Source organism: Hylobates moloch, unplaced genomic scaffold, assembly GCF_009828535.3.
Source record: "Hylobates moloch isolate HMO894 unplaced genomic scaffold, HMol_V3 SCAFFOLD_12, whole genome shotgun sequence".
NCBI lineage: Eukaryota > Metazoa > Chordata > Mammalia > Primates > Hylobatidae > Hylobates > Hylobates moloch.
In genome coordinates this window covers 99,330,363-99,354,006 of record NW_026652287.1, presented here as the reverse complement: position 1 = coordinate 99,354,006, position 23,644 = coordinate 99,330,363, and the positions used below count along the sequence as shown (strand labels likewise).

Here is a 23,644-nt window from a genome sequence, read left to right as displayed (position 1 = left end):
CAGGCCACAAGTTGAAACTTGATCTAAGTCGTATGGCTTATGTAAAAATTAATTCGAAATGGATAATTGACTTAAAATATAGAACTATAAAGCTTTTAGAAAAAAATAGGAAAAAAATTTCTGGGATCTAGAGTTAGACAAAGAGTTCTTATACTTGATATCAAAGACATAATCCATAAAAAAAAAATTGTCCTGATCCTCTCCTTCCTCCCAAATATAAATGAGCTTGGCATGGCAACTGCCACAGAGCACGTGTTTAAGAAGTGGTAGTCCCCAAATCAGAGGGGGCCTGACTGCATGCCAGTAACCTCGCTCCCAGGAGCCTGCCCTTCTCCCTTTGCACTGTCTCCCTCCCCACCTCCGTTTATGCCCTATCAAAGAATAAGGTGTGACTAGCACCTCTGGTTAAAAAAAAAAAAATGTGCTTCATTCAAGTTAAAAACTTTCGCTCTGTGAAAAACCCCATTAAGAAGAAAAGACAAGGTACATACTGGAGAAAATATATATAAATCACATATCTAACAAAGACTGATATCTAGAACTTATAAAGCACTCTCAAAACTCAATAGTATAAAAATAATCCAATTAGAAAATGGGCAGAAGACACGAAGAGACGTTTTACTGCAGAGGATATATAGATGGCAGCAAATAAGCACAAGAAAAGATATTCAACATCATTATCTACAAGGGAGATGCAAAGTAAAACCACAATGAGATATCACTACACACCTATCAGAAGGGCTAAAATAAAAAATTGTGACAACACTAAATGCTGGCAAGGATACAGAGAAGCTCATAGATTGCTGGTGGAAATGTAAAATTGTACAGCAATTTTGGAAAACAGTTTGGCAGTTTCTTAAAACATTAAACATTGAACTGCCATACCAACCAGCATTTGTACTTCTGGGAATTTATCCCAGATAAATGAAAACATGTTCACTGAAAAATCTGTACACAAATATTTATAGCAGCATTATTCATAACAGCTAAAAACTGGAAACAACCCAGATGTCCTTCATTGGGTGAATGGTTAAACATCCATGTCATTGAATACTATCCAGCAATAAAATGGAGCAAGCTATTGATACACACAACAGCTTGGATGAATCTGCAGAAAAGTATGCTGAGTGAGAAAAGCCAGTCCTAAAAGGTTACATACGGTGTGATCCTATTAATATAGCATTATTAATGTGACAAAAGTGTAGAACTGGATAACAGATCAGTAGTTACCAGGAGTTAAGGTGGAGGTGGGGGCAGGAGAGAAGTGTAGCTATAAAAGGGCAATGGGGCCAGGCGCGGTGGCTCAGGCCTGTAATCCCAGCACTTTAGGAGGCCAAGGCGGGTGGATCACGAGGTCAGGAGATTGAGACCATCCTGGCTAACACAGTGAAACCCCGTCTCTACTAAAAATACAAAAAATTAGCCGGACGTGGTGGTGGGCGCCTGTAGTCCCAGCTACTCTGGCGGCTGAGGCAGGAGAATGGCGTGAACCTGGGAGGCGGAGCTTGCAGTGAGCCGAGATCGCGCCACTGCACTCCAGCCTGGCGACAGAGCGAGACTCCCTCTCAAAAGAAAAAAAAAAGGCAGTGGGAGGGATCCTTGTGGTGATGGAGTTGTTCTGTTTCTTGTCCTTGTTACAATGTTGCACCATAATTTTGTGAGATGTGCCCACTGAGGGAACCTAGGAAAAAGAAACAGGAGTGCACTCTTTATGATTTCTCACAATGGTATATGAATCTACGATTATTGAAAATAAAAAATTTAATTAAAAAATTAAGCTATTTAAAAAGCAGTGTGCACCTTTATTTGTAAAAATGTCTTTCTTTCACCCACACAGTGATATGTGCTTCCTATTTTAGCTGTTCAGAATCTATCTTCTATAATCCATTGCATAATTATTTCCTGCTGTTCCTAAAATGAAATAAATCACTTAAAAATTGTTGCTTTAAAAAAAGAACTTAAGTGTGGAAAATAAAGCTGGTTTTACTTATTTTAAATTCTGGATTCATTTGAATTTGACATGAACATCTATAAAATATTAATATATAAATATTTGCAATACCTAAGTCAAAAAATATTTTTTGCAAAATAGTTGTGACTATTTTCATGCTGGGAAAGCTTCTATGAGGACAAACTCCATGGTTTGGAGGTCAAAATGCTTTTCAGATCTTTAATATCTACATTGGGTCCAAAACTACTTATGAACTTTATTAAATAAAACTAGAATAAAAACTAGAACTTTTATTCTCCTCTCATGTGTGTCTACAGTCTTTCCAATGAAGATTTGAATACATTGTATGAAGAAACTAACTCATATGAAGAAACATATATTACAAATTTTCCATCTAACAAACTCCACACTCATGCTTATGTATGTTAAATACTAGGAATAGACTTCACACTTTTAAAAAATATATTTTGACAAGTTGCCCTGAAAAGGGCGTATACCCATTTATACTCTCTGGAATACATGTGCAGAACGCACAGGTTTGTTACATAGGTATACATGTGCCATGGTGGTTTGTTGCACCCATCAACACATCATTTACATTAGGTATTTCTCCTAATGCTATCCCTCCCCTAACCCCTCACCTCCTGGATAGGCCCCAGTGTGTGATGTTCCCCTCCCTGTGTCCATGTATTCTAATTGTTCAACTCCCATTTATGAGTGAGAACATGCGGTGTTTGGTTTTCTGTTCCTGTGTTAGTTTGCTGAAAATGATGGTTTCCAGCTTCATCCATGTCCCTGCAAAGGACATGAACTAACCCTTTTTATGGCTGCATAGTATTCCATGGTGTATGTGTGCCACATTTTCTTTATCTAGTCTATTATTGATGGACATTTGGGTTGGTTCCAAGTCTTTGCTATTGTCAATAGTGCTGCAGGAAACATACATGTGCATGTGTCTTTATACTCTTACCAGTGATGTCTAGGAAGGGAAAGAGTTCAATTTTCCTGGGGCCAGCAAAATGTCAGGCTCACTTAAGGCCAAGGGAAGTGGTTTTCAAATTATTTAGCCAGAGAACTGTCTGTTAAAAGAAAAGTTTATGTAGGTTGAGTTATATGAAATTGCTATTTTTGCAGGTAATACGGTTGAATATCAGCAGTTTCATATGGTTCAACATAACAGAAACCTAATAGGTAAAGCGAAAAAAAACAAAGTACAACTGTTCTGATTGATGGTGGAGTAGGGGTGTTCAGAGGACCTCAGAGAAGGGCTCAAGAGCAACTGTCTGCTCTCAGAAAGCCCTGGGCAGGAAAGGCAGGTGCAGGAACCTGGAACTCTCAGGGCCTCGGTCAGGGTGTGTGTGTGGGCGAGGATGGTGCACCGTGTGAGGGCCCTTGTTATGGAGCCGGCAGAGAGGAAGAGAACATCAACAGCTAGCAGGAGAACAGCTGCTTTGGACAGTTGCCTGTACCAGTAAATCTGACCTTGCTCTTGTGTGGGATTGCAATGTCTGAGAAGCAGTACAGAGTCCCTACAGTCTGTTTTATAATTTGTCTTTTTAAGTAGAAGATGCATATACATATTATTTCATAGTCAGATACCTCTATATAAAAATGAAATGAACTGAAAAGCTAAAGTCAGGAGATACAAAGATTTTTAAAGATTTTCTGCCTTTCTCTTATAAAAATCCTAGTGACTGTAAGAGTTTAATACATAGCAGAATTAGATACTATTTATTCCCATTTTCCACCCACTTTCATTTTATTTCAACACCTTTTGAAACAACGTAGATTTTTAAAAAAATCAATGCTATCAGTAGACTGAAGAGTAGGAAAATTGTTCATTGATATAAAGATGAGAAACTCAAGAGTTATTAGGCTCTTGGCTTTACTTGTAACGTTACGTTTGCTTCTCTTTGCTTTACCTATAGCGTGGTGTCTTTCGGGGAAAATGCAATCAATTTGAAATTCACTAGATTTGTGTTTTAATTTCATCCCTCCCACTTAACTTTAATTTCAGGTCTCCCACTTAACTGAGATTATCTGTGAATCTCAAGTCTATAGAATGGAAAGAGTAATAGCTACTTTTCCTACTAACATTGTAGGCTTCAATGAGATAACAAATTTCAAGTGCCTAGAAGAATGTCCACGTCTCTTAAATACTCAATACTCACTCACGACTTCTTTAACTCCCTTGTGGTGATCAAATATTTTTTATCTATGTTTGGCCATAATCTATAAAGCAGAAGAATTGCATTTGCCTACCTGAAGATAAGGAGTTCTACATCTTTAGAGCAAGTCTTGATCATATTAACATCATATTCAACAACCAAAAAATTGCACTTCACTTAAAATTGTTTTCCATTTATTGAAAAATCAAGAAAATATAATAATTTTCCATTTGCATGACATCTGTGATGAAATGGCAATGATATATACTTTCTTCGAGTTGTCCGGACTTCCTCAAGTCTCTTATATACAGTCTTCAAAGTGATCAAGACAGAGAAATATGAGAATTCTAACTCATAAAGCTGAGTGGATCGCAAGTGTTTACATTTTCCTCCTCCTTACTTGCAATCAAAATGGTAAAAATAAATACAAAATTAACAATAAATTCATAGCAGTGATGAAAAACAGGGAGAGTTACTACCTGAGGCATTTGAGAAATTCTAAAAGATAAAATCAAATATTGCTAGATTTAGACAAAACAAGAGGATGAAGCCCACAGTCCAACATTGGTGGAAGAGGGGAAGATGTCACTGGAACAGTGAGTGGATTTGACATCCTCCTTAGAGCTCTGCAAAGAATCTCAAGCCCGAGCAACAGGGCATGGTTATCAAAGCCAAGGAGTGGACGGGGCAACCAGAACCTTAGCATCTCCTATGTGGAGCAGTCGGCTTTGTTGTTTGCCCACCAGATGGTAATAAGTATCTAAGGAAGGTGAGGGGTCCCCTGAAGCTCCTAATGTAGGGACAGTGCCCTAGGTATAAAAAGTGTTTGACCAAGACACCAGATGGTTGAGGAAAATTAACCACCAAAAAGAGAGAAACCAGGCTTAATGAACAAAGTAAGTAACCTTTAAGAAAACTGACTTAATGCCAGAAAAAGACTCTAATCAGTATCCTCAGAAAGATTTGAGAGGTGATTGAACTTACAAAGTTAATAACAGGCTATTTTAGAAATGGAATACTTGAAAAAAAAGAAAAGTTTTTAAAATTAAAATTAGCATAATCACACAAAAGTTATAACAAAATGCCTAAAAATTATGTGCCTTATCTTATTTGTTCACTGATGTATCCCCAGAGGCTGCAACAGTGCCTGACCACACGGCTAATAATGGTCAATAAGTATTTTCTAGCAAATTAATGAAGGTGCTTTAGGACAATGAATTGTAGAATACTCCCAGTATATAAAACAGGAAGGATCAAAGAGATCCAATATCCACACACTAGGAGCTCTAGAAATAGAAGCCACACAGTAAGTAAGAGAGTGTGATGTTAGTACAGGAATAGACAAATAGATCAATGGGAATATAATCAAGTCCAAAAATGTAAGCCCAATCTCTATTTGGAAATTTAGTATATGATAAAGGTGACATTTCAAATCAGTGGATAAATAATGGTATTGGGACAGTAGGCTATCATTTTGAGAAAAAAATATTTAGAATTAAATATTTTCATCATATGTATCACAGAAAATATGCCAGGTTGATATAGACCCAAAGGAAAATAAATGGTTCTACCAAAAAACACCTGCACTCATATGTTTATTGCAGTGCTATTCACTATAGAGTCAATGGAATCAACCGAAGTGCCCATCAATAGTGGATTGGATAAAGAAAATGTGGTACATATACACTGTGGAATACTATGCAGCCATAAAGAAGAATGAAATCGTCCTTGGCAGCAGCATGAATGTAGCTAGAGACCATTATCCTGAGTGAACTAACACAGAAACAGAAAACCAAATACCACACATTCTTACTAACAAGTGGGGCCTAAACATTGGGTACACACAGACATAAAGATGGGAACAGTAGACACTGGGGACTCTAGCAGCTCCCCCAACCCTGGTGCTCCTGGCCCAGGGTTTTGTAAGGTAGTTTGTGGGAAAATTGAACATGTGTTGGGGCTTGGAATCTTGGCTCAACTGTTTTCCCACTTTTCACCCTATTTCTACTTTCTTTACTGAGTAAAATTCTTGGCCACCTGCTCCTCCAACCCAGGTGCCCCTGGCCTGCCCAGAAACTACTGATGCAGTAGTGAGACCATGAGTGTGGGGAAGGGTCAGGGTCAGATGCACTTACTGAGTTGTAGGGCAGAGCCACTGCATTCCTGTAAGAATCTGCCCTCACCCTGTGAGTGTTTCCATGACCAGGGGAGTAATACATTAAGTAGCAAATAAAAAAACACCATAACAGATCTACAGAGAGAACATGGGAAAAAGAAAAAAGTTCTTGCACCTGCTTTTGAAACAAGGGGTCCTACCTTTTTATGTTGCACTGGTTCCCTGACTCAATCACAGTCATTCCTGTGTCTGTTCAATTTTACCTCCTCAGAGAAATTTCCTATTAACTTTTTTTTTTTTTGAGATGGAGTCTCCCCCTGTCGCCCAGGCTGGAGTGCGGTGGCCCCATCTCGGCCCCCTGCAAGCTCCGCCTCCCAGGTTCATGCCATTCTCCTGCCTCAGCCTCCCGAGTAGCTGGGACTACAGGCGCCTGCCACCACGCCCGGCTAATTTTTTGTTTGTATTTTTAGTAGAGATGGGGTTTCACTGTGTTAGCCAGGATGGTCTCGATCTCCTGACCTCGTGATCCACCCGCCTCGGCCTCCCAAAGGGCTGGGATTACAGGCATGAGCCACGGCGCCTGGCCGAAATTTCCTATTCACTTTGTAGAAAGGGTCACAATTTTTTTTTTTTTTAATAAAAGATCAGAGAGTAAAATAGTTAAGTCTTCGTGGTTCATAAGGTCTACGTTACAACTACTACACTCTGCTATTGTAGCAGGAAAACAGCCATAGACAATACATCAATGAATGGACATGGCTATGTCTCCATAAAACTTTGTTTTCAAACAGTGAAGTTTGAGTTTCATACAATTTTCATGTGTTACTAATATTATTTTTCCTTTTCTAAAAAACGATAAAAAATGTGAAAACCATTCTTAGCTTTCAGGCTGAACAAAAATATTCAGAAGCCTGGCTTTGGCCCATGACATGTAGTTTGCTGACTCCTGCTAAGTAAATACCTATAGAAGCAGGTCCTCTGGAAAGTAGGGTGATATGAGGACTGGACCACAGTGGAGGGATATGTTTTAAAGTGGAGAAGCCACAACGAACACAAGTGCAATTCATTCTACATATCAAAACTTGGCAAATTCAATTTGTAATTTCAGTGAATTTGTTAAAACACTTTTTCTTTTTTATACTGAGTGGTTGAGTGCAATTCTATTTGATTAGTTAAAAAATTTAATATTAAAGTCAAACATGTCTAAATGAACATTCTAGACCCATTCTTTTTTATCTCCATTTTAATATTGTGACCATCTCTTTATTCTTTTCTCCCATTGCTGTTATTCCATTTCTCCACATTTCTCTTTTTTATTTTAATTTTTAATTCCATTTCTCTTTTTTATTTTAATAAAATAAAAAATTTTAATTCTAATTCCATTTCTTTTTTTTATTTTAATTTTTAATTTTTTGGGGTACCTTCGGTATATATATTTATGGAGTATATGAGATATTTTGACACAGGCCTGCAGTGTAATAATCATTTTGGGGTAAGTGGGGTGTTCATCAACTCAAGCATTTTTCCTTTCTTTGTATTACCCATAATTCAGCTATATGGTTTTAGTTATTTTAAAATGCATAATAAATTATTTCTGACTCTAGTCATCATATTGTGCTATCAAATACTAGATCTTATTCATTCTAGCTACATTTTTGAGCCCATTAACTATTCCCACTCCCCCCACCACCCAAATTACCATTTTTAGCATCTGGTAACCATCACTCTACTCTCTACCACTGTGAGTTCAATTGTTTTAATTTTTCTAGTTCCTACAAATAAATGAGAACATGCAATGTTTGTCTTTATGTGCCTGGCTTATTTCACTTAACGTAATGACTTCCAGTTCCATCCATGTTGTTGCAAATGACAGGATCTCATTCTTTTTTATAACTGAATAGTATGCCATTGTGTATATGTCATTTTCTTTATCCATTCATATGTAGATAGACACTTAGGTGGCTTCTAAATCTTGGCTATTGTGAATAGTCCTGCAATAAACATGAGAGAGAATGCAGCTATGTTTTCGATATACTTTTGGGAATATACCTAGCAGTGTGACTGCTGAATCATATGGTAGTTCTATTTCTAGTTATTTAAGGAACCTCCAAAATCTCCATTTTTCTCTATATTGGTTGTACTAATTTACATTCCCACCAGCAGTTTACAAGGGTTTCATTTTCTCTGCATCCTTGCCAGCGTTCGTCATTGCCTGTCTTTTGGATAAAAGCCATTTTAACTGGGGTGAGATGATAGTTCCTTGTAGTTGTAATTTGCATTTCTCAGATGATCAGTAATATTGAACACCTTTTCTCATATCGGTTTGCCATTTGTATGTCTTCTTTTGAGAAATGTCTATTCTGATCTTTTGCCCATTTTAAATCAGATTCTTAGTTTTTTTTTTTCCTTTTCAGTTTTTTGATCTCCTTACATATTCTGGCTATTAATCTCTTGTCAGATGGATAGCTTGTAAATATTTTCTACCATTCTTTGGGTTGTCTCTTCACTTTATTGGTTGTTTCCTTTGCTATGCAGAAGTTTTTAGGTTGATATAATCTCATTTGTCCACTTTTGCTTTGGTTGCCTATGCTTGTGAGGTGTTCCTTAAGAAATTTTTGCCTAGTCCAATGTCCTGGAGAGTTTCCCCAATGCTTTCTTTTAGTAGTTTTGTGGTTTGAGGTCTTAGATTTAATTATTTAATCCATTTTGATTTGATTTTTGTATATGGCAAGAGATAGGGATCTACTTTCATTCTTCTGCATATGGATATCCTGTTTTTCTACCACCATCCTGTCTTTTCCCTCATGTAACCTTGTGTATGTTCTTGACACCTTTGTCAAAAATAAATTCACTGTCAGTGTATAGATTTGTTCCTGGCTTGTCCATTCTGTTCCATTGGTCTATTTGTCTGCTTCTATGCCAGAACCATGCTGTTTTGGTTACTATAGCTCGGTAGTATAACTTGAAGTCAGGCAATATGATTCCTCTAGTTTTATTCTTTTTGCTCATGATGGCTTATGCTCTTCTGGGTCTTTTTTGGTTCCATATAAATTTTAGGATTGTTCTTTCCATTTCTGTGAAGAATATCATTAGTATTTTGTTAATGATTGCATTGAATCTGTAGATTGCTTTAGGTAGTATGGATATTTTAACAATATTTATTCTACCAATCCAGAAAGTGGAATATCTTTTCATTTTCTTATATGATTTTCAATGTCTTTCATCGTGTTTATAGTTTTCACTGTAGAGCTCTTTTACTTCTTTGGTTAAGTTTATTCCTAGATATTTTGTTTTATTTGTAGCTATTGTAAATGAGACTTCTTTGTTCTATTTTTTCTGATTATTCACTGTTGGCATATAGAAATGCTATTGATTTTTGTATGTTGATTTTGTATTCTGCAACTTTACTGAATTTATCAGTCCTAATAGGTTTTTGGTAGAATCTTTAGGTTTTTCAAAATATATAAGATCATATTATCTGCAAACAAGGCTAATTCAAATTCTTCCTTTCCAACTTGGATGCCCTTTATTTCTTTTTCTTGTCTGATTACTAGCCAGGACTTCCAGTATCATGGCGAATAAGATTGCTAAAAGTGGGCATCCTTGTCAAGTTCCAGATCTTAGAGGAAAGGCTTTCAGTTTTCTCCCATTTCGTATGATACTGTGGGTCTGCTGTACATGGCTTTTACTATTTGAGGTCTGTTTCTTCTATACCCAGTGGGTTTTTATCATGAAGGGATGTCGAATTTTATCAAATTCTTTTTCAGCATCAATTAAATTAATTATATAGTTTTTTTGTCCTTAATTTTGCTGGTATGTTGTATTATTTGATTGATTTGCATAAGTTGAACCATCCTTGCATCCCTGGGATAAATCCCCCTTCATCATAATGAGTGGCCTTTTAAATGTGTTGTTGAATTTGGTTTGCTAGTATTTTGTTGAGAATTTTTGCATCAACATGCATCAGGAATATTAGCCTATAGTTTTCTTTTTTTGATGTGTCTTTGTCCGGTTTTGGTATCAGGGTAATACTAGCCTTGTAGAATGAGTTCAGAAGTATTTCCTCCTCCTCCATCTCTTGGCATAGGTTGAGTAAGGCATGTATTAGTTATTCTTTAAATGTTTGGTAGAATTCAGCAGTGAAGCCATCAGATCCTGGGCTTTTCTATGCTGGGAGACTACTACTTGCTCCTAGGAGGCTCTAATGATCCTTTGAATTTCTGTGGCATCAGTTGTAATGTTGTCTGTTTCTTCTCTCATTTTATTTATTTGAGCCGTATCTCTCTTTTCTTAATCTGGCTAAAGGTTTGTCAATTTTGTCTTTTCAAAAAACCAATTTTTTATTTTATTTAGCATTTATAGTGTTTTCTTTGTTTCAATTTTATCTATTTCTGCTCTGATCTTTATTATCTCTTTTCTTCTAATTTTGGGTTTGGTTTTCTCTTGCCTTTCTAGTTCTTAGGATGTATATTGTTAGGTTATTTGAAGTTTTTCTACTTTTTTGATGTAGGTGCTTATAGCTATAAATTTTCCTGTTAGTTCTGCTTTTGCTGTAGCCTATAGGGTTTGCTATGTTGACTTTCATTACCATTTGCTTCAAGACATTTTTACATTCCCTTCTTAATTTCTTCATTGACCCATTTGGTCATTCAGTAGCATACTGTTTAATTTTCATGTTTTTGTATAGATTCCAAAATTCCTCTTGTTATTGATTTCTAGTTTTATAGTGATTAAAGAAGATACTTGATATAATTTCAATTTATTTTTTAGTTTTTTAAGACTTGTTTTGTGGCCTAACAAATGGTCTATCATTGAGAATTATTCATGTACTGAAGAGAAGAATGTATATTCTGTAACTGTTCATTGAAATGTTCTGTAGATACCCATTAAGCCCATTTGACCTATAGTACAGATTAAGTCTGATCTTTCTTTGTTGGTTTTCTGTCTGAATGATCTGTCCAATGATGAAAGTGGGTTGTTGAAGTCTCCAGCTACTATTGTATTGGGGTCTATGTCTCTCTTTAGCCTTAATAACATCTGCTTTATATATCTGGGTGCATATATATTTGAAATTATTATATCATCTTCTTGAATTCACCCTTTATCATTATGTAATGATTTTATGTCTGTTTTTATGTTTTTTTCTTGAAATCTATTTTGTCTTATCAGTATAGCTACTCCTGCTCTTTTTTGATTTTTATTTGCGTGGAATATCTTTGTCCATCCCTTTATTTTCAGTCTATGTGTATCTTTATAGGTGAAGTGTATTTCTTGCAGGCAATAGATTGTTGGGTTTTTCTTTTTTTTTAATCCATTCAACCACTCTCTGTCTTTTGACTGGAGATTCTAGTCTAATTATTCAGTATTACTGATATTAATGATAAGCACTTATCCTGCCATCGTGTTGTTTTCTAGTTTTTTTGTGATCTCCTCCTTCTGTCCTTCCTCCCTCTCTTCTTTTTAGCGAAGGTGATTTTCTCTGCTGGTATGTTTTAATTTCTTGTTTTATTTCTTATGTATCTACTGTAGGATTTTTTATTTGAATTTACCTTAAGGCTTGCAAATAATTTTTTATAATCCATTATTTTAAACTGATGGCAACTTAACACTGATTACATAAACAAACAAGCAAAGGAAAAACTAATAAATACTGTAGCCATTAACTTTGTCCCCCTACTTTTTAACTTTTGTTGTTTCTATTTATGTCTTATTGTACTGCCTGTGTCTTGAAAGGTTTTCATACTTATTATTATCAGTTTATTTTTTCATTTGTCACCACAAAATATGAGTTCACACATCCCAATTACAGTGTTATAATTTTCTGTGTTTTTTTTTCTCGTGAGTTGTATACTTTCAGATGATTTCTTGTTGCTCATTAACGTCATTTTCTTTCAGACTGAAGAACTCCCTTTAGCATTTCTTGTAGGAAAGATCTAATGTTGAAGAAATTTCTCAACTTTTGTTTGTCTGGGAAAGTCTTTATTTATCCTTCATGTTTGAAGGATATTTTCACTGGATATACTATTCTAGGATAAACATTTTTTCCTCCAGCACTTTAAATATGTCATGCCACCCTCTCCTGGCATGTAAGGTTTCTACTGAGAAATCTGCTGCCAGGCATATTGGAGCTTCATTGTATGTAATTCGTTTCTTTTCTCTTGCTGCATTTATAATCCTTTGTTTATCCTTAAACTTTGAGAGTTTAATAATTAAATAGCTTGAGGTAGTCTTGTTTGGATTAAATCTCCTTGGTATTCTATGGCCTTCTTATACTTGAATATTGAGATCTTTCTTTAGGTCTAGGAAGTTCTCTGTTCTCACTTTGAGTAAACTTTCTATTCCACCCACCTCTCTCTACCTCCTCTATAAGGCCAATAACTGTTAGATTTGCCCTTTGGAAGCTATTTTCTAGATCTTGAAGCCATGATTCATTCTTTTTTATTCTTTTTTCTTTTGTCTTCTCTGTCCATATATTTACAAATAGCCTGTTTTGAAGCTCACTAATTCTTTCTTCTGCCTGATCAATTCTGCTTTTAACAGATTCTAATGCATTCTTCAGTACACCAGTTGCATTTTTCAGTTCCAGAATTTCTGCTTGATTCTTTTCTATAATTACAGTCTCTTTTTTACATTTATCTGATAGGATTCTGAATACCTCATCTGTGTTATCTTGAATTTTGTTGTTTCCTCAAAGCAGCTTCTTTGTTCTCATTTCTTTTTTTAATTTTTTTATTTAACTTCTATTTTGAGTTCAGGAGTACGTGTGCAGGTTACATACGTAAAATCGTATCATGGGGGTTTGTTGTACAGATTATTTTGTCACCCAGGCATTAAGCCTAGTACCCATTAGTTATTTTTCCTGATGCTCTCCTTCCTCCTCCCCTCCACTCTCCAATAGGCCCAGTATGTGTTGTTCTTCTCTATGTGTCCATTAGTTATCATAATTTAGCTCCCACATATAAGTGAGAACATGCAATATTTGGTTTTCTGTTCCTGTCTAAGTTTGCTAAGGATAATAGCTTCTGTCTCCATCCATGTTCCTGAAAAGGACATGATCTTATTCTTTTTTATGGCTGCATAGTTTTCCATGCTATATATTATATCCCACGTTTTCTTTATCCAGTCTATCACTGATGGGCATTTAGATTGATTCCATGTCTTTGCTATTGTGAATAGTGCTGGGCATTTAGATTGATTCCATGTCTTTGCTATTGTGAATAGTGCTGCAGTGAACATATGTGTGTTATGTGTCTTTATGACAGAATGATTTATATTCCTTTGGGTATATGCCCAGTAATTAGATTGCTGGGTCAAATGGTATATTTTTGTTTTTAGGAACAGAAATATCCTCAAAGTTTCTGTTTGATGAATCACCATACTGTCTTCATGGTTGAACTAATTTAAACTCCCATCAACAGTGTATAAGTGTTCCTTCAATTGGAATAAAAGAAAAAATTGACAAATGAAATCTAATAAAACTAAAGAGCCTCTGCACAGCAAAAGAAACCATCAACAGAGTAAACAGGCAACCCACAGAAGGGGAGAAAATTTTTGCAAGCTGTTCACCTGACAAATGCTAATATCTAGCATCTATAAGAAAATTAACTTAAATTTACAAGAAAAAACCCCATTAAAAAGTGGGCATTGGGGGCCAGGTGTGGTGGTTCATGCCTGTAATCCCAGCACTTTGGGAGGACGAGGTGGGCAGATCACTTGAGGCCAGGAGTTCAAGACCAGCCTGACCAACATGGCAAAACCCCATCTCTACTAAAAATACAGAAATTAGCCAGACATGGTAATGCTTGCCTGTAATCCCAGGTACTCGAGACCCTGAGGCACAAGAATCGCTTGAACCTAGGAGGCAGAGGTTGCATTGAGCTGGGATAGTGCCACTGCACTCCAGCCTGGGTGATAGAGACTCCATCTCAAAAAATAAAAAGAAAAGAAAAGAAAAAAAAAGAAAAGTAAACAGACACTGCTCAAAAGAAGACATACATGCAGCTAACAATTATATGAAAAAAAGTGCTACATCATTGATCATTAGAGTAATTCAAACCAAAACCACAATGAGATACCATCTCACATCAGTTCAGAATGGCTATTATTAAACAGTCAAAAAATAACACATGCTGGGAAGGTTGTGGAGAAAAAGCCACACTTATGCACTACTGGTGGGAGTGTAAATTAGTTCAACCATTGTGGAAGAGAGTGTGGTGATTCCTCAAAGACTTAAAGTCAGAAATACCATTTGATCCAGCAATCCCATTGCTGCATATATACCCAAAAGAAAATAAATAATTCTATTACAAAGACACATCATGTGTATGTTCATTGCAGCACTATTCACAATATAAAAGACATAGAATCAACCTCAATGCTCACCAGTGATAGACTGGATAAAGAAAATGTGGTATATATACACCATGGAATACTATGCAGCCATAAAAAAGAATGATATCATGTCCTTTGCAGGGACATGGATGGAGCCGGAGGCTGTTATCCTGAGTGAACTAATGCAAGAGCAGAAAATCAAATACCACATGTTCTCACTCATCACTGGGAACTAAATGATGAGAACACATGGACACATAGAGGGGAACAACACACACTGGGGCCTATCAGATGGTGGAGGGTGGGAGGAGGGAGAGGATCAAGAAAAACAACTAATGGGTACTAGGCTTAATACCTGCATGATAAAATAATCTGTTCAACAAACCCCCATGACACACCTTTACCTATGTAACCAACCTGCACATGTACCCCTGAACTTAAAATAAAAATATAAAAAAGGGACATCTCATAAAACTAATGTGAGTTTCATGACTTTCCTTCATCTTTCAACTAAGTCATCAGGAGAGTAAGAGAGGGATAGAAAAATCTCACTTCTACTAATATTGTATTTGATGAGAATTAGTCACATGGCCCAACCCAAATGCAAATCAGGCTGGGAAATAAAAGGAAACCTATAGTTATGGTTTTATTGAACACAAAATTGACGTGGGAAATAATTCCATAGAAAAGGAGTGGCCAAGTATTTTCTCTAAAAAGCCAGACATAATAAATATTTCAAGTGTTGTGGAAAATATGACCTGTGTTGCAACTACTGAACTCTGCAATTATAGTACGAAGGCAGTCATAGACCGTAACTAAATGAGGGAGCAATGGGTGCAGTTTTGTTCCAATAAAACTTCATTTTTAGAAACAGGAAGAAGGCCAGATTTGAGCCACAGGCCATAGTTTGCTGACCCTTGCCTTAGGGCATGACTAAGTATAATGCTTCTAATTTTTCATCACCCTTACTGCTATATGATACTGAAGCATAATCGTTGGATTGCTTGTCTCTTCTTCAAAGCCTCATGTGCCATCCATCCTCCCACCTCAAGTCTATATTCATACAGAAAACAGGCACAATGTCTTACTTGTTTTATTCCTATCACAGTGCTTAGGTGCATGATATCTGCAGTTTAGTATATGTTCAGCAAATATTTGTAGAATGAATTAATATTGCAAAAAATAGCTTGTTTGTTTTCATGATTGCATAAGACATTGTGTTTTTAAAGCAGTTAGAGCCATGGGTGGTCAGGATTCAGAAACACGTATTTAAGAAACATTTAGAAATGGAGGAATCATATATATCATTTGGCTTGACCTTTATAAAATTTATGAGAAGAAACATAGAAATGTGGTCCATTGCCTTCACGTAAAGTGAAACAAAAACACAACACAATAAAACAAAGCCTAGAATGATGGGCTCCATTGGAGCCAGCGCTATAGCTCATGCCTTTCTAATTGCTGTTACAGAATGTAGTGGAAAGGACATTGAATGTGAAATTGAGATTCAGTAGTCCCAAGGACAAACATTTCATGAGAAACCAAGCCTGACATTAAACCCTGATCTTTTGTATTTCAAAAGCAACTGAGTCCTCTGTGGGTGCTAATTGGAATTCTATTACTTAGTTGATGTGTCATAATAATAAATGACTTGCACTCTCTTGCATAACAATGTTTATACCTCTCAATGTCTTTCATAAAAATATTTGGTGAAATATTGGTGAAAGAATAAATCATATTGTGATAATTTACACACTTTATATTTTTTTAAAAAACTCTACTCTGCAGATATTTTCCATATGATTGTCTATTTTAGTTATAGACTAAATGATATCTACTTGGAAAAAAATGATAAGCTGGAAGAGATAGCAATTTGAATATTTTGCAGGAAAATAATCTATGGAGTGCAGTGATTAACACATATTTGAGGGTAACAAAAACATTAGTAAACCAAAAGTTAATTGTACTTTGGAGAAAGTAAAGTACAATAAACTTTACCTTATTATAAAAAGTTTCCATTTGATCTCATAATTATTATAAGAGATTTTTAATATTTCAGTAATGTAAACTAAAAAAAGGTAAGAAAGTTTGAGTTGATTCCTGGGAAAACACACACATTTGAGAGCCAAAAAACTGCAGTTTTTCTGAAGGACAATGTTAGAAGCTCTGCTAGGCAAGAAAAAAAAGTGAATATAATTAAAACTATGGGGAAAAAGCCCCAGAAAATTGCTATAGAGAGTAATTCATTACTGACGAAGGGTATAGATTATATCTGCTATTACTCCATGATTTTAACTTTTATGTTTAAATTGACTTTTCTTGCTATTTGGGGATTAATTAAAATTCTTAAAAAAGAAAATCAAAGTTCACTACAAATACCAAGCATATTCTTAGATCCTAGAAAATGTTCCATATAACTTTATTTAATTCTGATGATACAATTCCAGCATCTTGTACTTGGGAACAATATCTAATGCCACCAATTCCTTGGACTATTTAAAGAATAAAAAAATGGAACTGCCTTAATTCTTCTTCTATGTTGTAAGGGCCCTTTTATTATTAGATTCTATATCCTCTGGGTCTGTCAAATGCCAGATGCTTAATAAATGTTAGTTGAATGAAAGGTGACTTAAAATTGCAACTTTCAAAATTGATTACCAAGAGAAATTTTGTGCACTATATTTTTACAATCTTCTGGGGAAAGCAAATGAAAAGCCTAACCTATCACATCAACTATGCCATAATATTTTCTCATTAAATAATTTTTTATTATTTAATTCATCAAGAAATTATTTAATGTATCTCTGTAAAGCACAATTATATTTTAAGTATAAAACCCAGATAGTTTTTAACTGAAAAAAATTATCACTTAGATTAAATCGATGGGGAGATTGGGCTGAAGATGAACATGATCATATTAATACTCTCGTCATGCTCATTTATTTTAGCCTAAACAGCGAACATCCATTGTGTCTTCTCTGGATTTTCACCGAATGAATCACAACCAAGAATATTTTGAAATCAACACATCTACAGGGTGCACAAGCTTTACTGCCAGCCCTCCTGCTAGTCCACCCACCTCTTCTGTGGGAACCACAGAAGTCAAGAATGAGGGAACTAACCATACAGGTAAAGCAGTTCACTTTATGCAGCTGTATTTTTTATTTTAAGACTGAAGTCTTTATGAGTTAGAGGAATTAGGAGGAGTCTTTGTACAAATTGCATTGTGTTTTTAGTTCACCTCCATGTGTGGCAATGTAGGGCTTTAGGATTTTTGTCAGTGTGGCTGTAATATTTTTTTTTGAATACACGGATGGCCTTTTGGTGTTAGATATTAAAGATGATGATTTCATGTGATTATAGTAGTAAAAATACCAGGGACCTGGAAATGTTCTTCCACTGCCATTTACCCCTCACCACACAGCAGTATCAACTAATCAACAGACAACTTTATTAAGAGATGCTTTGAAGCCGGAGAACTTATATCAAGGATGTCTGGTAAGAAGGAATTGTACAATGTGGCCTAGGCTGGCTTTCAACCTATTTAAACCATGGTGAACTTGCAGAGGAAGTGTGTTGGGGGAGAAAATGCTGGGTGTGAGGGTAAGATTGAGAAAAATAACACCACCTACTAGTAAAACATACATCGTTCCATGCAGTCAGATTTGCAAAACTTTCTTTATGTGGGGGACAAGGAGCTAACACCTGGTAAGGCCAAGGGACATATTAGAAATAAGAGAAGTGGGACCCAAAGAATATCCTCCCCTGTCATATAATTTACAATAAGGGTTAAAGACAAAGACAATATAGAGACAAAAGTCTTAATTTTAAATGTTTTATTTGGAAATCAAGAATTGCAATTTGTGGCATACTCATAGGCTGGATGGTCTTCAATATGTCCAAAGAACAGACGGTTAGAGGTTTTACAAAAAAGGGGAAAGTTACATATTGCTCTTTGAGGAAGTTCATTGGTGCTAATAATATGTTGGTGAGCTGGCAAGTTTTGATTGGTAAGTGATGGCTCTGGGTAAAATGATTCTCAGAGTTGCAGCAGGTTGTTTCAGTAGCTATTAGATAAAACTGGTTTCAGGTTACAGCAGGCAGCTTCAGCAGCCAAGCTCACAGGGAATTACATTCTTGGAACAGTGTTATGTGCCCTAGATGCTTTCTCCCCTTGACCTCTCAACTGTTTTAGTTGGGTATAACAAGAATGACCTAATTCATATGATCAACTTTCATGTAAGTAAACAATTACTTTCCTTCCAAGAAACATGATTCAAAAACCCAGCCTAGCATTCATTCAGTGAATTCAAATTCTAATTTGAATTTAGAATAATCACGTGTGGTCTGTGTGAGTATTCCATATAATCTTGGTTCACAGTGAGTGTATGAGTATATGTGTATGCTCATATACCTACTTAAGTCCTTTAATCTGACTCTATGTTTAAAAGCACTAACACAAACATTCCGGAAATAGAGTCAGAGAATTACTTTCCCATAGGAATAAAGCGAAGATTTTAAAAACAATGACTAATGGGAATGGTAAGATTGATATTCTGTGGAAGTTATAATCCAAACTTTCATGGAAGCCAGAGTGATATTTATAAAATGTAAATCAAAGCATGTCATTGCCATGCTTAAAATGTTCCCATGTCTTCTAATTGCACTTAGAATAAAATCCAGCTCCTTACCATATCCAGTGGTGCCTAATTTAGCCTGGTTCTTGACCAGCTCTGTAACTTGACTGAACTCATCCTGGACCATACTGGCCTTCTTAGCTGAACATTCTGGCCTTGGGGCTTTTGCGCTTCGGTTCCTTTGGCTGGAATCTCTGCCTTAAAATTTTCATGTGCCTAAGTGTCATTTAGGTTTTGGTTCAAATGCATTTCCTCATACAGGCCTTCCCATACCACCCTATCTCAAATAGATGTCCTTAATATGATAAGAATTGTAACAATAAAAATGCAAAAATAACAATAATAATAAATACTTAAATGATACTATGTGTCAGGAACTGTTTTAGGCATTTTATGTATATCAATTTATTTAAACCTCATGATTGTCATATAAATTCGGTATTATCTGTAGATAAGGAAATACACAAAGAACATAAATAACTAAATAACAGCCCATAATGACAGAGCTGGAAAAAGCTCTGGTATGAACTCAAACCTGGTTACTAGAGTTCATGTTTTTAACCATTTTCTATATCACTCTAGTCACTTCTATCAAATCATCCCATTTTCTTTTATCCATAGCCTTATCTCCTATGTAAAATTATATTGATTACTTCTTTACTTATTTCTTATCTTCTTTCTAGAATGTAAGCTGCAATTGATTGGTCTCTGGCTCATTGTACGCACTGAGGTCAGACTGCCAGAAGTTTGATTACTAGCTGTGAAACTGAGCCTCTTACCTAGCTATGAGACTTGATCTCTTTATGCTATAGTTTTCTTACTATAGAATTAGATTAACAATGAATTAATTAGATTAACTTACCCTGTACTGTGGTGATGCATGTAAAGTGACTAACACGGTGCCTGGCAGATAGTTAGTGCTCAATAAATGTTAGTAACTATTAGTAGTAGTAGCAATAACTATGATATTAACATAATTCTTTGTATTCTACATCAATCCTAGCATTCATTCAGTGAGCATTAAAATGTATTGTCTGTTATGTACTAAATGCAGTTTTATAGGACAGGAGAGATGAGATGTGATTTGTAACAGCAAAAAGTAGTGGTATGTGGACCTGGGAAGGGTTCTGGGCATACAGTTATTATTCAAACAATATTTATTTGAATGACTAGTTCCAGATTTAAAAACCTAAATTGGGGCAATGACAGATGCTTTGATACTTGCCTTTCAGAATGACTTTCTTGGTTTCGTTTTAGTTAGTACATTGTTTTGGGGATAATTATTTCCACCTTCAATGTTCTGCATATTTTTCAACAGGTAAAAATCTGTTTTCAACAATTTTTTCTGTCTCAATTGGATAGAAATATTACCTTTTCCCCTTTATTATTTTAATTAAAAGCAACAGAAATTTAGGTCTAGTCCCAAAGCCCTGGCGCCTTTTCTCCACTCTGACACTGACCACCAGAAGCAGAGGATCAGAACAAACACATTTTGCTGCTGCCAGGAGTTCAGTGGCATCATCCAAAATGTGTGGAGAAATTGTAATCATCAGGATATTTTCAGGTCTGACCTTTAAACAGAACTGAAATCTAACTTTTTAACAGTTGAAATGGGCCGGGCGCGGTGGCTCACGCTTGTAATCCCAGCACTTTGGGAGGCCGAGGCGGGCGGATCACGAGGTCAGGAGATCGAGACCACGGTGAAACCCCGTCTCTACTAAAAATACAAAAAATTAGCCGGGCGTGGTGGCGGGCGCCTGTAGTCCCAGCTACTCGGAGAGGCTGAGGCAGGAGAATGGCGTGAACCCGGGAGGCGGAGCTTGCAGTGAGCCGAGATTGCGCCACTGCACTCCAGCCTGGGCGACAGAGCGAGACTCCGTCTCAAAAAAAAAAAAAAAAAAAACAGTTGAAATGGTTTCCAATACCATGTTACAGTGGTTTTCTAAGGTAATATATCACCTCCACATTACATAAACAATTTTAGGATAGACTGATATTCAGTAATAATGTGAAAGCACAATTTGTTTTGCTTTACATTAAAAAGGAAAACTTGGAAGGAAGGCATTTGTACTTGCAAAAATAGCATTTTATTAACTTACACATATTTAATTTGTTACGCTTTAAAGACATTGCCACTGGGTATATAAAGAGAATGAGTTCAAGAGTCGGTTCCATCACTGATTTGCTAGATATTTTCCATCAGAACCTTTAACTTTTCTGATATTTAATTTGCTCCTCTGAAAGTGGAAATAATATCTACACTTTAGGTATTTGTAGTAATAAATGAGTTTATGTTAATACATTTTGTAAACCTTGGCAACTAATATTATTCTTTAATATTGTCACAGTTATTCCTTAATATTATTTTTGTTTTTCATGTTATTATTTGAAATCTGTAGTAGCTTTAAGATAGAGGGGTCTATTGTAAGTCTGTACAAGGTATGCCAAGGTAGCTGACCAAGCTTATGCCGAGATAGCCGACCTTTTCTTGACTTAGAAGTATAATTTAAATTTACTGATTAATCTACATTTCATTTTATAAATGATTGCATGCACAAAAAATTAATCTTGACCAAAATGGCATTTAACAGAACAAAGACTAATGCATCTTCAAAAATAAATCGTATGCTGCAAAACACTTTTAAGTGAACCAATGAATTTATTGTAACAGAGGGCCATTTAAAAAGTAGCTTGAATTGTGATTAAAGCTTCAACTTGTGAATCATCAAAAAAGGTTGTTAGAATTAAAAAGCTTTGGTGTTATACAGTCTGGGGAATGATATAAATAGGTTTACATTTAACTAGAAAGTTCACTCTAGTATTAATATGTAGTAGATTTGAGATGAAATGACATTGGAGAAGGGGAGAAATAGTTTCATAGCAAAGGGAAAATGTAAATTGGTTTAAGAGATACAAGGAAAGAGTAATTAACAAGTCATGGTAATTAGATGTGCAAAGATGAGGGGAAATATTTCAAGGAGGGCTCTAAAGTTTCTAGCTTAAGCTGATGAGTGAAAGGTGGATGCTACTCCTTGAAATGTAGAATATTTGTAGGTAAGAAGAGAGGGTGAGGGATAGATTATGTAAGGCCTAATAAGCCATTTCAGGACTTTGGCTTTAACCCAGAGTGATTTTGCTTAGAGCCTATTCAGTTCTTTCAGAAGAAGAGTCACATGATCTAACTTCTATTTTATGAGGATTAATCTGGCTATAATGTTGATAATGGATGGGGAGAGGGAACAAGGGTGGATACAGGAAAGCCATTTAGAAGGCAATTGCAGCATTGCAGTAAGGGAGGGAAAGCAGCTAAGATCAAAGGTGAATCAGCAGAGTTAGAGAGAAATGGAGAGATGTTGGACATATTTTTAAGGCAGATCCAATGGAATTTCATGGTGGAGTGGAGATGGTATATGAGAAAATGAGAAGAATTAAGGATGGCTCCAAGACTTTTCTCCTTAACAACTATAAGAATGAATTTCCTATCATTTGACACACAAGAGGTTTGGGGAAGAGAAGGTTTGGTAAACAGTGAGAAATACCAGGAGTTAATTTTAAGTTTGAGATGCCTACTGAATATCTGAATAGATGTGTCGAGTAGGCAGCAGAAGGTCCAGTCTGCAGATATAAACGTGAACGTCGTCATTATACAGATGATATGCAGCGTGTGTAGAGGAAAAAGACCAATAACTGAGCTTGAGGAAGGATGGAATGAAAGGCAGCACCAGCAAGGGAAGCTGAGAAGGAGCAACCTGTGAGATAGAAGGAAATCTTTTGGTGAGTGTCTTGTTCTGAAGTCAGGTGAAGAAAGTTATTAAGAAGGAAAGAGTGATCAACTCTGTCAAATATAGCTGATAATTTAAGTAGGATGAGGACTAAGTTAGAATAGGTTCATGGATTTAACAATATTGGGGGTGGGGGGGTCACTGCTGACCTTGACAAGAGCAATTTGGTTGGAAATGATAGAGCCTCGTGTGTGGTGGTTTTAAGGGAGAATGGGAGGAGAGGACTTAGAGTAATGATAGACTACCCTTGAAGGAATTTCTTCATAGGGGAATTTGTAAGTTACGATGGAGGAGAAAGAGGGGATGATAATTCTATTATTAACCAAGTGGAGAGATTAATTTTGGACAGGAGCATGAACAACAGCAGGATGTTTTGGTTGTGGGTGCAAATACTGGCAGGAGATCCATGTGGTGGGAATCTGCGGAAGATCTGTTCTGATAGTTTTCAGTTTTTCTACAAAGTAGAGAGCAGCAGCTTCAGTTGAAAACAGAGACAGAGAAGGAAACGTAGAGTTTGAGGAAAGAGAGGACAGTGTGAAACAGTTGTTTAGAAGAAACAGTGAGTGGACAAAGGAGGTATATGATGTGATCACCTGGCAGCGTTAAAGGCCTATTTAAAGTTTGTGTTCATGCATTTAGAATTAGAGTATCCAATGTGG

General features: G+C 36.0%; 1 protein-coding gene across 6 annotated transcripts in view; it reads left to right on the top strand.

The window, feature by feature from the left end:
• ANKS1B (ankyrin repeat and sterile alpha motif domain containing 1B) overlaps positions 1-23,644 on the top strand; it is a 1,246,961-nt gene that overhangs the window by 558,859 nt on the left and 664,458 nt on the right. For all 6 annotated transcript variants that reach the window (XM_032170973.2, XM_032170979.2, XM_032170972.2 and 3 more), the window contains exon 12: positions 17,515-17,695. In XM_032170973.2, the coding sequence (XP_032026864.1) occupies positions 17,515-17,695 (181 nt within the window). The remainder of the gene's footprint in view (positions 1-17,514; positions 17,696-23,644) is intronic.